The following is a 13,638-nucleotide window of genomic DNA, read 5'->3' as shown; positions in this document are numbered from 1 at the left end:
CTCAGATTAAACTTTTGATCTGTCATCTATGTTATATTACGAATAAATATTGACATTTGCCATCTCCACATCATTGCATTCAGTTTTTATGCACAGTTTGTTTAGTGTCCCAACTCTTTTGGAATCTGGTTTGTATGTGTGAATAGTGTCGGCCACACTTTATTGTTAAGTTTGATGTGAGCTCTAAACCAGTTTGTTACAAACCAGTTTACAAAACACGAAAGGAAACAGAACAGTCACGTGCAGCAGTCCACGTGCTCGGGACTGGATCTGTGTACACTGTACACATGGATGAACCTCCACACACAACTCGTGAGAAACTGTTGGACCGTGGGACAATTAGAGCAGCAGCTGTCCACGCGTGACCTGTCCACAGCACGCAACGAGTCAGGTGAACGGGGTTCGAACCCACCTGGAGCTCCGTCACATACACCGCCTTGTCTCCGAGCTGCAAGAACACGTTGTCCTCCGGTACCGGCGGGTTGGGACGAAGTCCAGTCGGAGGTGAAGTGGAACCAGAACAGAAGCAGAAGCTGCTCCGACTGTTTCTCAGTCTGAACAGACTGTTCCGGATCAGCACCGAATAACACTTGTGAAAACGAACCCACATGTAGACGTAACACAAGGTTATTAACATCTTCTCCAGCGCACGCTGCTTCTTGAACGGTGCTTTCTTGTCATCTTATTTTACAGTTGTTTTCTTGAAATCGCTCCAAACAGCGCGTCCAGCTGCCGGACGCGCTACTTCCGGTTTCTGCTGCTGCGCTTCCTCCCCACTTCCGGTTTCTGCTGCGGGCTGTGCGCTCGCCCCCTACTGACCCGGAGGGGAACTGCTGGACGCTGCTCAACAGTTTTCACTTTACTTTTGGTCTCACTTCTTCTGTGAATACATCTAAATGAATTCAGTGCGTTCCGAGATGTTTCCTCTTGATTATTACAGCTACAGGAAGTCCGTCCCAGCAAACGACAAAGTTCATGCTCAGTCATCCAGGTACCAAATCCAATCATTCTCAGTCAGGTCATCTGGACAGTTTCTTTTTTATAGAGACGTTGCACCCTCTATCCAGAGGGCTTCATCAGTCAGAGGAGTTCCAGTAAACTGTTTCCCCACAAAGCAGTAAACTCCTCAAGGGGACCAACCAGTTGCTGGAGCTGATGGTTCTGAGGGCCTCCTGTCCCTCCTCCCAGTCAGACAGCCACAGCCAAAGGGCTTAACAAGTCCCAGCACTTCTTCCTCTGATCTGGTCCTCAAATGGTGTCCCCACTGAGTTTGTTGATTCCTATAAATATTTGTGTATCTTGGTCGACTCACGTCTCTCTTTTAAGCTCCATGTGGAAAACTTGTTAAAGAAACTGGAAGTTAAACTTGGTTTGTTTTTCAGAAACAGATCCTGTCTAACTCTGAACCCTGAGGAACACCTTGTATCTGTGACTTTCCTTCCCTCCATCGATCACGGTGACATTATTTACATGAACGCTCCTACAAGCACCCTGCAGATGTTGGATGCTGCAGATGTTGGATGCTGTCTATCATGGTGCACTAAGATTCATAACTGGCTGTGATTATCGTACCCACCACTGCACCCAGTATTCACTGGTTAACTGGACATCATTAACTTCATGCAGACTCTCCCACTGGTACATTTTCATCTTTAAATCACTTCCTGGTCTGCTGCCTTCATACATCTCCTCCTACATGTCTCTGTGTGAGTGCAGCTACAGCGTGCGCTCTCAGGACATCATTACCTGCAGTGTTCCCTCAGTGAGGACTGAACTAGACAAAAGGACCTTCTCCTGCTCCGCTCCTGTTTCCTGGAATATCTTGTAAAAACACCTGAAGCTCTCGACCTTTGACCTCTCTGAGTGGCTTTAAAACTAAGGGTGCACCGACCGGCTGATTTATCGGCCCTGATTTACTTAATTTTGGGAAATTGGACAATATTTGCACGAGAAAACGATTTTACAGATTTTTTGTTTTAACAACAATTGTCTGAACTTCATTTATATTTCAAGCACTACCTCATGCCAGTTAAAACAAGTCTGTATTGTTCTAGGATATTGTTCAAGAGTGTGTTTTTCAATAAAATAAGACTTGAAACTTGAAGGTGCATTGTGACCTTAACACCTGAGTGTTGATTATAAAACTAAATCAGAATCAGGTCAGACTTTTTACAAATCGGTGATCGGGGACCGGCCAGAAAACTGCCATCGGTGCACCACTATTTAAAACCCTGTTAAGGTCCTGGCAAAAACCAATGCAGACATGTTCCTGTTTTTAGTTTTCTATATCGCCTTAGAATCCAGCTGTCTTTTTGCTACTATTCCTCTTGATGGTCCTTTTGGTTGCTATTTTGTTTTGATTTGTTAAAAGAAAAAAAAACAAATTTGTATACCTATACCTATTTTATGACCGTCTATTGATGCTGTTGTCCACCGTCATCATTCTTTGTTAAGAAATCAGGTCTCTCTTGTAAATGAGTCCCCGAGGCTCAATGGGATTAACTTGTCTCAATAAAGGTTGAATGAATGAAAAAATATCCTGCAACATGAGGCTGGACACATTTCTTATTACAGTTGATCCATTGCTCCTGTGTTTTCTAAGTCCTTGCAGCTCCAGCAGCAAGTGTTGACCTGGATTATGTTTTATTGCAGTTTCCATCCATCCATCCATCCATCAACTTTACCCACTTCTTCCTTCTTTGGGTCACAGGGGTCGCCGGTGCCCATGTCCAGCAATCACTGTGTGAGAGGGGGAGACACCCTGGACAGGTCTCCAGTCCATCACAGGGACACAGAGACAAACGACTCACCTAGGGACAATTTAGAGTTACCAATCAGCCTAACATGCATGTTTTTGGTCTGTGGGAGGAAACTGGAGCACCTGGAGAAAACCCACGCATGCACGGAGAGAACATGCAAACTCCACCCAGAACAGTCCCCTGACCGGGATTTGAACCAGGGACCTGCTCGCTGAGAGGCAGCAGCTCTACCAGTTGTGCCACCGTGCTGCACAGGTGTTTCCAAATGTAAACATATATATTTAACAACCCGTTACATAACGTAGATTGAGTGACTGCTCAATAACTGGACTTTAATCTGATCGCTCTGACCTGAAACGAGTTTTTAATTGATTCTACAGAAACTGAAAACAGACGTTCATCCACTGCAACGGAGACCGTTATCAAAACACACGAGTAAATACAGTACATGTACATCCAATGTGTGCTTGCTTGTACAATTCATTCATTCATACAAAGATAATATCAAAGATAAATGTGAATACTTTGTCTTGCGCAGGTAATGAAAGTCAGAATGCCAACAAACTACCAGTTCAGGCAGTACAATAAAAAGCACCTCGTGCACACACAGTATATGGAGCACGGTGAAACGTGTTGTCCACCCTGCCTAAATGGACCGCACCGTCCGTATACCTGAATACGTGAAAACTAAACATGTAGCCTGTAAGTTTCACTTTAAATATATTTAATTACCTGTTCTTTGAATTCTGCTTCCTGCAATTAAACTTAAATGTGAGAGGCACTGAAAAGTTGCTGTGAAGCCAAATTTAAACAGAAACTAAAACCAATTCATGCACCCAGTGAAACGGCTCTGTTCAGTGAAACGAGTTGCATTTCTTCGTGGTCTCGGCTAATTCAAGTTGTTGCCTGCTTCGTCTACAACTTTGCGCTTCTTCTCCTCCGCTGAAGCTTTGAAGATGCTGGCTCTGTAGTACTGCAGCTCTTTAATGCTCTCCTGGATGTCCTCCAAAGCTCTGAAGACACACAAATTGTTAAATGGTTTAACTGAAAACCCAGTTTTTGACCATTTTAACATGTTTATAGAGACACACTTTATTAGTGTGTAGCAATAACGAAGGCTGTGATGGAGGAAGAAGGACGACACTCCCTCCACATTTGGTTTTATTTTCCCCTCGTTGAAGTGGGGTTTACCACCAACAACTTAATTCATATATTCACCCTTTAATGATCAGAATCAGTCACGAAAGTAGAATCTGTTCATTACAGGGCGGCTGTGGCTCAGTGGTTAGAGCAGTCGTCCTCCAGTGGGAGAGTTGTGGGTTCGAATCCACCAGCAGTCACATGCTGAAGTGTCCCTGGGCAAGACACTGACCCCCTCACTGCCTCTGATGTGTGTCCATCAGTGCATGAATGTGATAAAGCTCTGATTAGTCTCTTTAGAATGATTTGTTCAGTTATCTTTGTAGAGATCTAGTATAGAGCTGTATGAATGGGACACAGATTGTTGTGAAGAGCTTTGAGTATCTTAAGGAGCTATATAACTATATATATAACTATCATATACTATATATAAATAAAAATATATAATATATATAACTGTGCTGGGTGAGTGTGGTCCTTCATGATGCAGGTGGCCCTCTTCCTCTTCCATAGATGTCTGTGATGGTGGGGAGGCTGATTCCAACAGATTTCTGTGCAGCCTTCACCACTCTCTGCAAAGCTTTTCTTTCTGCAGCTGTGCAGCCTCCATGCCACACGTTGATGCTGGAGCACAGGATGCTCTCCACTGCACACCTGTAGAAGGAGGTGAGGACTGAGCTTCCAGACCAGCTCGTCTCAGCCGTCTGAGGAAGTAGAGTCTCTGATGATCTTTCTTCATCAGGCTGGTGGTGTTGTTGCTCCAGCTGAGGTTGTTGTTCAGGTGCACACCCAAGTACTTGTAGCTGGAGACCACTTCTACTGCAGATCTCCCTATGTTCGGGGGCGGGTGTGTGTGTGTGTATCTCTGTCTGAAGTCCACGACCATCTCTTTTTTCTTCTTCACATTGATGTGAAGGTCATTCTCTTTGCATCAGCTCTCCAGGTGTTCCACCTCCTGCATGTAGCTGGACTCATCATTGTTTGTGATGCATCCCACCACCTGTATCATCTGCAAACTTTACAATGTGACAGCCTGGATGGGTAGCTGCACAATGTGAGCAGAGTGAACAGGAGGGGGCTCAACACACAGCCCTGAGGGGAGCCAGTGCTGAGGGTTATGGTGGAGGAGGAGAGGTTGTGGATCCTTACAGGGGTCTGTTGGTTAAGAAGTCCAAGACCCAGTTGCATAGGGAGAGGCTTAGTAATATTGTGTATGTTGTTCAGTGTCAGGAGGGTGATCAGTCTTACATCGGAGAAACTAAACAGCCACTGGCCAAAAGGATGGACCAGCACAGAAGATCAACATCATCAGGCCAGGACTCTGCGGTCTACACTCATCTCCAGACCAGAGGTCACTCTTTCAGGGATGAAGATGTTCACATCCTGGATAGAGAGGAATGATGGTTTGAGAGAGGAGTAAAGGAGGCCATCTTTGTGAAAAGAAACCGTCCATCATTAAACAGGGGCGGAGCCTCCGGGTTCAACTGTCCCCCTCATTCATTTTGATATTGCTGTTTTAAGGTGAAAATGTTTAGATCCTATAATGTACTCTTTGTTTTTGCTTATTTTTATGTTCAAGCAGAAAGCCTAACCACAAAAACCACGATATGTTATAAAGTCTTGCCCCACACTGTGCACTTGTTAGTTAAAAATTAGACAGATGCAGATTTGAGCTTCTAATTTACCTGTGAGTTGAGCTTTTGTGAGGCCCCTTTTGATATTCCTCTGGAAACCACCGTCTGTAAAATTGTAAAAAGAAAGAAGAAAAAAAAGCAATGCAAGTCACATTTTGTTTGTAGAACTAAAATAAACTGAATTAACCAGAAATTGTTTCAGTTCTGTACCAGTTTGGTTATTACATACACCCGTCAAGCAACAGGTTATTCAAATGTGCACAGATCGTCACCTGCAGAGCTCCTTGATGGTGCTCACATCAATGATCCTGTAGTGAAGGTGGTGCATGAACTGTGGCATGTACTTATCCAGAAACTTCTTGTCTGCATGAACAGAGTTGCCTAGAGAAGAGGAAATCACAAGACTTGGCTAACTCAAGCGTATGAAAAGATACCCAACTCCATACCTGCAAACTCAGGAGGGATAATAAAGGTGACACAACTAGCACCTAGAAAGCTGCGTCATTAAATTCTCTGTGCATTTTCCATTATCGCTGAACAAATGAACAGGTCTGTGCATGAAGCACAAAATAGACAACACGGGACCGAGTTAAAGAAATTAATTCACGTCTATCTTGGGGGATGGTCCTCGAAAGTATCTCACTGGTCATTCAGGTTAGACTTCTGGTCACATGATGACAGTGGGAGGAGTTATAGTTGGGTACTTGAAACCTTGAGTGAAAGACCTTGTACACCTGAGGGCGTTCTCTTTGTGTCGCAAATGCCTGCCCCCATGAGGGGCGGGGTGCCGGGAGCCACGAGGGCCCAGCTCTGTCAAAGGAAAACGTTAGTCACTGGCAGGAAATACTGAGAGACGGCAGGAAGCCCTTCAAAATATAAAAATATACTTTTGAAAATTATGAAAAAAATACATAAATAAGATGCTCCGGCATATAAACCATAGGGTACAAAGTGTGAGACAAAAGTAGCGGCAGTTTTCAGGAGTTTTGAAATCGACTCCGAGCCTGACTGCACGCTTTAAGCGTGTGAATTATAGCTGAAGAGAACCGATGAGGACAACTGAGGAGTTACCACAGAATACAGCAGCGATCTTAAATCTACGCTCGGCAAAACACAGCTCTTAAAGTCATCTGAGCGGAGGCTGCAGCAGGGGCGCTCCAACAGGAAGAGGAGACGCTACGCCCGGTTGAAGAAGAGGCTGCCGGGCAGGGGTGTCAGAAAGGATGAAAGCTAACGCTGGCAGACTACAGATAGTCCTCTCTGATTCTGTTGAACGTCTGCTCTTTGGACAAGATGCGTTTGGTTCGTTTGAGAGGGTGTGTCTCAGAGGAGATGATGAAACGTGCAGAGCTTTGTCTCAAGGAATCATGGCTTAACAGCAACATGCCAGACTCAGAGTTCCAGACGGTGTGTGTGTGTGTGTGTGTGTGTGTGTGTGTGTGTGTGTGTGTGTATATATATACATATATTCACACACACACAGATTGTGTGTGACTGATAGTTATAAACCTTGGAATAGAAAAGTCTTGCATAGCTTTTTCTGTGTGTTGCTTATGAATTAATGATGCATCTTCCATTTGTCGCTTCACTTTTGCTACATCCAATATAGTGGCGACGTACAATTATTACGTACAAAGTATTGGGCCCCTTGAACTTTTCAACCTTTTGCCACATTTCAGGCTTCAAACATAAAGATATAAAATTTAATTTTTTGTGAAGAATCAACAACAAGTGGGACACAAACGTGAAGTGGAATGAAATTTATTGGATGTGTCAAACTTTTTTAACAAATAAAAACTGAAAAGTGGGGCGTGCAGTATTATTGGGCCCCTTTACTTTCAGTGCAGCAAACTCAGTCCAGAAGTTCAGTGAGGATCTATGAATGATCCAATGTTGTCCCAAATGACTGATGATGATCAATAGAATCCACCTGTGTGTAATCAAGTCTCTGTATAAATGCACCTGTTCTGTGATCGTCTCAGGGTTCTGTTCAAAGAGCAGAGAGCATCATGAAGACCAAGGAACACACCAGGCAGGTCCGAGATACTGTTGTGGAGAAGTTTAAAGCCGGATTTGGATACAAAAAGATTTCCCAAGCTTTAAACATCCCAAGGAGCATTGTGCAAGCAATCCTATTGAAATGGAAGGAGTATGAGACCACTGCAAATCTACCAAGACCCGGCCGTCCCTCTAAACTTTCATCTGGAACAAGGAGAAGACTGATCAGAGATGCAGCCAAGAGGCCCATGATCACTCTGGATGAACTGCAGAGATCTACAGCTGAGGTGGGAGAGTCTGTCCAGAGGACAACAATCAGTCGTACACTGCACAAATCTGGCCTTTATGGAAGAGTGGCAAGAAGAAAGCCATTTCTCAAAGATCTCCATAAAAAGTGTTGTTTAAAGTTTGTCACCTGGGAGACACCAAACATGTGGAAGAAGGTGCTCTGGTCACATGAAACCAAAATCCAACTGTTTGGACACAATGCAAAACGATATGTTTGGTGTAAAAGCAACACAGCTCTTCACCCTGAACACACCATCCCCACTGTCAAACATGGTGGTGGCAGCATCATGGTGTGGGCCTGCTTTTCATCAGCAGGGACAGGGAAGATGGTCAGAATTGATGGGAAGATGGATGGAGCCAAATACAGGACCATTCTGGAAGAAAACCTGTTTGAGTCTGCAAGAGACCTGAGACTGGGACGGAGATTTATCTTCCAACAAGACAATGATCCAAAACAATAAGACACATCTACAATGGAATGGTTCACAAATAAACGTATCCAGGTGTTGGAATGGCCAAGTCAAAGTCCAGACCTGAATCCAATCCAGAATCTGTGGAAAGAGCTGAAGACTGCTGTTCACAAACGCTCTCCATCCAACCTCACTGAGCTCCAGCTGTTCTGCAGGAAGAATGGGCAGAACTTCAGTGTCTCCATGTTCAAAACTGATGGAGACAAACCCCAAGAGACTTGCAGCTGGAACTGCAGCTGGAACTGCAGCAAGAGGCGGAGCTACAAAGTATTAACGCAAGGGAGCCAATAATACTGCACGCCCCACTTTTCAGTTTTTATTTGTTAAAAAAGTTTGACACATCCAATAAATTTCATTCCACTTCACGATTGTGTCCCACTTGTTGTTGATTCTTCACAAAAAATTAAAATTTTATATCTTTATGTTTGAAGACTGAAATGTGTCAAAAGGTTGAAAAGTTCAAGGGGCCGAATACTTTCGCAAGGCACTGTAGATGTCTATGTCCTAACCCCTCCCTGCTGGTCAACAATTTCCGTCACTAACATAGCTGTAAGCTAGCATGCAACACGGAGTTTTCTTCCCCCCCCCCCCCCCCCCCCCCACAAAACCCCCCAAACAGATGAGCACCTGCTAAGCCAAGTGACCGAGAAGGAACGCGGTTTCTTAAAGGGAAATGATGTCATCCACCTAACCTGTCAAACCCCTCCCCCCACACCACCCCAAAAATAACAACTCTTAGGATCTACACGATTCTCATAAATGACATATTTTAGTTTGATAATGGTGAAATTCACAGAAAAGCAATATGCAGGTATGCAAAACATGCACAAAGTTGTATTTAATGCAAGGACTGCGTTTGTAGACACCGTTTCATAAACAATCTAGGGTCATTTTAAACCGGTACTTAACTTATGAATGACAATTGTGTTTTGGAACTAGTCATGCAGACTGCATCATGTCATTCTGTCAGTAACTCACCAGCAAGAGGACACTGTCCAGGGGGGGTGTGCTGCCTGATAAAGGATAGAAACTCGTATTCTGCTTGTTCCAGAATAACTTTACTGTCTCGTACGGCCTGGGTCAGTCCTGACTGAAATAAACAAGACAGAACATTTTGAATAAACAAATTGCTTCAATAGTGCCTCGCAGATTTTTCCACATAGTAGTTTTGTTTTTACGTCAGTGACCACAACATGGCAAAGGGTTCCCTCAAGCTAGATGACTGTTGAGTCAAAGTTTTCACTGAGTGAGGTCATTTCAAAGAGAAATTTGTATTGTAAGTGTTCAAAAAAGTGCAAAGAGGCCAGAGGCTACAAAAAGAAAAATATGTTGGACAGAATGTCTCCTTGAATCGCCACCTTATCGTGGTGGAGGAGTTTGTGCACCTGAATGATCATAGGAGCTATGCTGTCGGGGGCAATTATAATTGTCCCTGGTAGGGTCTCCCAAGGCAGATTGGTCCTAGGTGACAGGCCAGACAAAGAGCGATTCGGAAGATTTTTATGGTCATGACACAGCAAGGAACTCCATGTCCCTTGCCCGGACGTGGGTTACCGGGGCAACAACCTAGAGCCACGTCTGGGGGAGGGGCTCATCAGCGAGCACCTGGTGACTGGGTCTCTACCCATGGGGCTCGGTCAGGCTCAGCCTGAAGGAGCAGCATGGGTTTGCCTTCCTGTGGACCCACCACCTGCAAGAAGGGCTATAAAAGTCAGGTGCATGATGCTATGGGCAGTGGCCAAAGGCGAGGACCTTGGCGCTCTGACCCTGGCTTCTCAAAGCTGGGTCTTGGGACATGGAATGTAACCTCTCTGGCAGGGAAGGAGCCTGAGCTTGTGCGTGAGATTGAGAGGTACCGACTAGATATAGCTCTCTGGGAGAGCTTTAACCACATCCCAGCTGAGGTGGGGGACATTGAGTCAGAGTGAGCCATGTTCTGCACCTCGCTTGTTGAGGTAGCTGCCTTGAGTTGTGGCCGCAAGGTTGTCAGTGCTTCTCGCGGTGGCCATCGACAAACTCAGTGGTGGACACACCTGGTTAGGGAGGCTGTCAAGCTGAAGAAGGAGTCCTATCGGGCCTTGTTGGCCAGTGGGACTCTGGAGGCAGCTGAGGAGTACCAGAGAGCCAAGCAGTGTGCAGCCTTGGCTGTTGCAGAGGCAAAAGCTCAGATGTGGGAGGAGTTCGGTGAGACCTTGGATAGAGACTCTAGGTCAGCTCCGAGGAGATTCTGGTAAACCATCAGGCGGCTGAGGAGAGGAAAGCAGCGCTTTACTAACGCTGTGTTCAGTGAAGGTGGGGTGCTGTTGATCTCAAACAATGATGTCATCAGGAGGTGAAAGGAATACTTCTTGGACCTACTCAATCCCACCAGCACGTCTTCCATGGAGGAAGCTGAGTCGGGGGACTTTGGGGTTGATCCGTCCATAACCGTGGCTGAGGACGCCGAGGTAGTTAAAAAGCTCCGTGGTGGCAGGACTCCGGGAGTGGATGAGATTCACCCTGATTTCCTTATGTATATGAATGTTTCTGTAAAGTGCCCTGAAACAACTTTGTTGTGATTTGGCGCTACATAAATAAACTGAATTGAATTGAAATAAGGCTCTGGATGTTGTGGGGCTGTCTTGGCTTACACACCTTTGCAACATGGCGTGGACATCGGGGGCAGTGCCACTGGACTGGCAGACTGGGGTGGTGGTTCCCCTCTTCAAAAAGGGGGACCGGAGGGTGTGCTCCAATTATAGGGGCATCACTCTCCTTAGCCTCCCTGGTAAGGTCTATTCAGGGTTACTGGAGAAGCGAGTCCGATCGTTGGTCGAACCTCAGATCCAGGAAGAACAACGTGGGTTCCGTCCTGGCCGTGGAACACTGGATCAGCTCTTTACCCTCACTAGGGTCCTTGAGGGGTCATGGGAGTTTGCCCATCCTTTCTACATGTGTTTTGTGGACTTGGAGAAGGCATTCAACCATGTTCCTCGGCGTACACTGTGGGGGGTGCTCCGTGAGTATGGGATTGGAGGCCTGTTGTTACGGGCTGTTCAGTCCCTATATAAGCGGTGCGAGAGTTTGGTTCGCATTGCCGGCAGTAAGTCGGACCCCTTCAAGGTGGGAGTTGGACCAGGGCTGCCCGTTGTCACAGATTCTGTTCATAACTTTTATGGACAGAATTTCTCAGTGCAGCCAGTTGGCAGAGGGTTTCCGGTTTGGTGACCTCAGGATTCCATCTCTGCTCTTTACAGATGATGTGGTCCTGTTGGCGTCATCGTGCCATGATCTCCAGCTCTCACTGGAACGGTTCGCAGCAGAGTGTGAAGCGGCTGGGATGAGAATCAGCACCTCCAAATCTGAGGCCATGGTCCTCAACCGGAAAAGGGTGGATTGCTCTCTTCAGGTCTAGGGTGAGGTTCTGCCTCAAGTAGAGGAGTTCAAGTATCTTGGGGTTTTGTTCATGAATGAGGGAAGAATGGAGCGTGAGATTGACAGACGGATCGGTGCAGCATCTGCAGTACTGTGGACTCTGTACCGGTCCGTTGGGGTGAAGAGAGAGCTGAGCTGTAAGGCAAAGCTCTCTGTTTACCGGTCGGTCTACGTTCCTACCCTCATCTATGGTCATGAGCTCTGGGTAGTGACTGAAAGAATGAGATTGCAGATACAGGCGGTTATAATGAGTTTTCTCTGCAGGGTAGCTGGACTCTCGCTTAGAGACAGGGTGAAAAGGTAAATTATAAGGGACAGACTCGGAGTAGAACCGCTACTCCTCCACGTCGAGAGGAGCCAGTTGAGGTGGTTCAGGCATCTAGTAAGGATGCCCCCTGGGCGCCTCCCTAGTGGGGTGCTTTGGGCATGTCCAACTGGGAGGAGACCCCGGGGAAGACCCAGGACATGCTGGGGAAACTATGTCTCTCGGTTGGCCTGGGAATGCCTTGGAATCCTCCCAGAAGAGCTGGAAGAGGCTGTGGAAAGAGATGTCTGGGCCTCCCTGCTCAAGCTGCTGCCCCCGCGACCCGACTTCAGAATAAGCGGAAGATAATGGATGGATTTATTTATCTATTGTAAAAATAAGGCAAAGCAAAGAGGAAAAATTTGAAAGACTTTACAGAAGTTATCTCTTCAGAGGTGTGTTATTCATATTCTTAAAACACTTGGGACATTTTATTTTTTTCATTTAATTGTTGTACTATTTTCTGATTATTTAAAAGCAAAATCAGTGTTAAAGGTCTATCATTCCTTAACGAAATGTGTATTGGTGCCTGCTTTTTATGCTGGAGGTTTAAACTAAGACCTTTTTATGTTGAGAAATAATTGAGTTGTAGCCATTTGCTGAAACTTTTACATATTGAATGACTCTCAGCTATTACCACACCAAATTTTAACATTGTATTTTCTTGTAAAGAAAACTAAATTATAGCCATGTTAAGGTATTAAGGTCAATTGGCTGTGGTGGCCATCTTGAATTAGGTTGGCGATAGTAAAAGTTTTCGAAACTAAATATTTTACTTTAGAAGTCATTTAAATATTTAATGTTTTTCACAAGCGTACCTTCTCTTTTTAGAGACCCCTCTTCTTTTAGTATTAATGTTTTTTATTGATAAGAACTAAATAAGCAGACACTTCTCACAGACACTGAAAGGCTGCATGCTTGCCTTCCTTGCAAAACAGATCAGTGATCTAACTGGTGATCTCACTCATACCAGATTAAATAAAAGGTTAATAAAAACAAGATGACTATCTGCAGTGCAAAATAGTTATCTTAAGGGCGCACATAAAATGCTAAAGAGATACAGCAGCTTGAGAGGGAATCAATCAGTGTCAGCAGGTCCTAATCTTTGAGGGCAGAACGATGTAACCTTCAGTCAGAGCTACGTTTTTGCTTACACGTGTTCTCTTAAGAGCCTGTGAATTTTGAAATTAACTAAAATATGTTTCTCACTCATTAGGATGGTGAATTTGTATAACAGTCATAATCTGTTCATTGTACAGAGTCAAAATGAACAACCAACGATTTCCATAAGCCTGCTGTGCTGGGTCCAGTTGAAAATCAAACAGTTCTGGTCATGACCTGAGCAACTGGAACATCTTGACATTAAAATAAGACATGGAGAATGGAGTCGTCTACCTTTCCATGATGCTCTTTACACCAGTCAGACATCCCATCCAGAAGCTCATCTGACTGCTTGATAATCAAGTTGGGCCCCTGCCAACCAGCAACAAGAGAGTTTTATTAATGAAACAAGCAGAAGAAACAGCAGCGTTGTTTGGTTTTATTACTTCAGCTACGATGTTCAGGTCACAGTCTGTGATGATGCATGCCATCTCGATGATTTGATCTTTCTCAATGTCCAAGCCTGTCAT

General features: G+C 45.1%; 2 protein-coding genes across 2 annotated transcripts in view; both read right to left on the bottom strand.

The window, feature by feature from the left end:
* hlcs (holocarboxylase synthetase (biotin-(proprionyl-CoA-carboxylase (ATP-hydrolysing)) ligase)) overlaps positions 1–610 on the bottom strand; it is a gene marked incomplete in the record, with an annotated part of 49,493 nt that extends 48,883 nt beyond the window's left edge. The window contains 1 exon segment of the mRNA XM_037687732.1: positions 413–610. Coding sequence (XP_037543660.1) covers positions 413–610 — 198 coding nt within the window.
* Positions 611–3,111: 2,501 nt separating this feature from the next.
* On the bottom strand, positions 3,112–13,638 carry smfn (small fragment nuclease; the record flags this gene model as incomplete). Its single annotated transcript, XM_037687624.1, is given in 6 exon segments — positions 3,112–3,772; positions 5,585–5,638; positions 5,806–5,914; positions 9,268–9,379; positions 13,403–13,480; positions 13,555–13,638. Coding segments are annotated over 6 exon segments (561 nt in total), but the record flags the coding sequence as incomplete, so codon positions are not given.

The sequence above is a fragment of the Nematolebias whitei genome, chromosome 14 (assembly GCF_014905685.2).
Source record: "Nematolebias whitei isolate Nwh7 chromosome 14, NemWhi1, whole genome shotgun sequence".
Lineage (NCBI taxonomy): Eukaryota > Metazoa > Chordata > Actinopteri > Cyprinodontiformes > Rivulidae > Nematolebias > Nematolebias whitei.
This window is presented reverse-complemented; position numbering and strand designations above follow the sequence as displayed.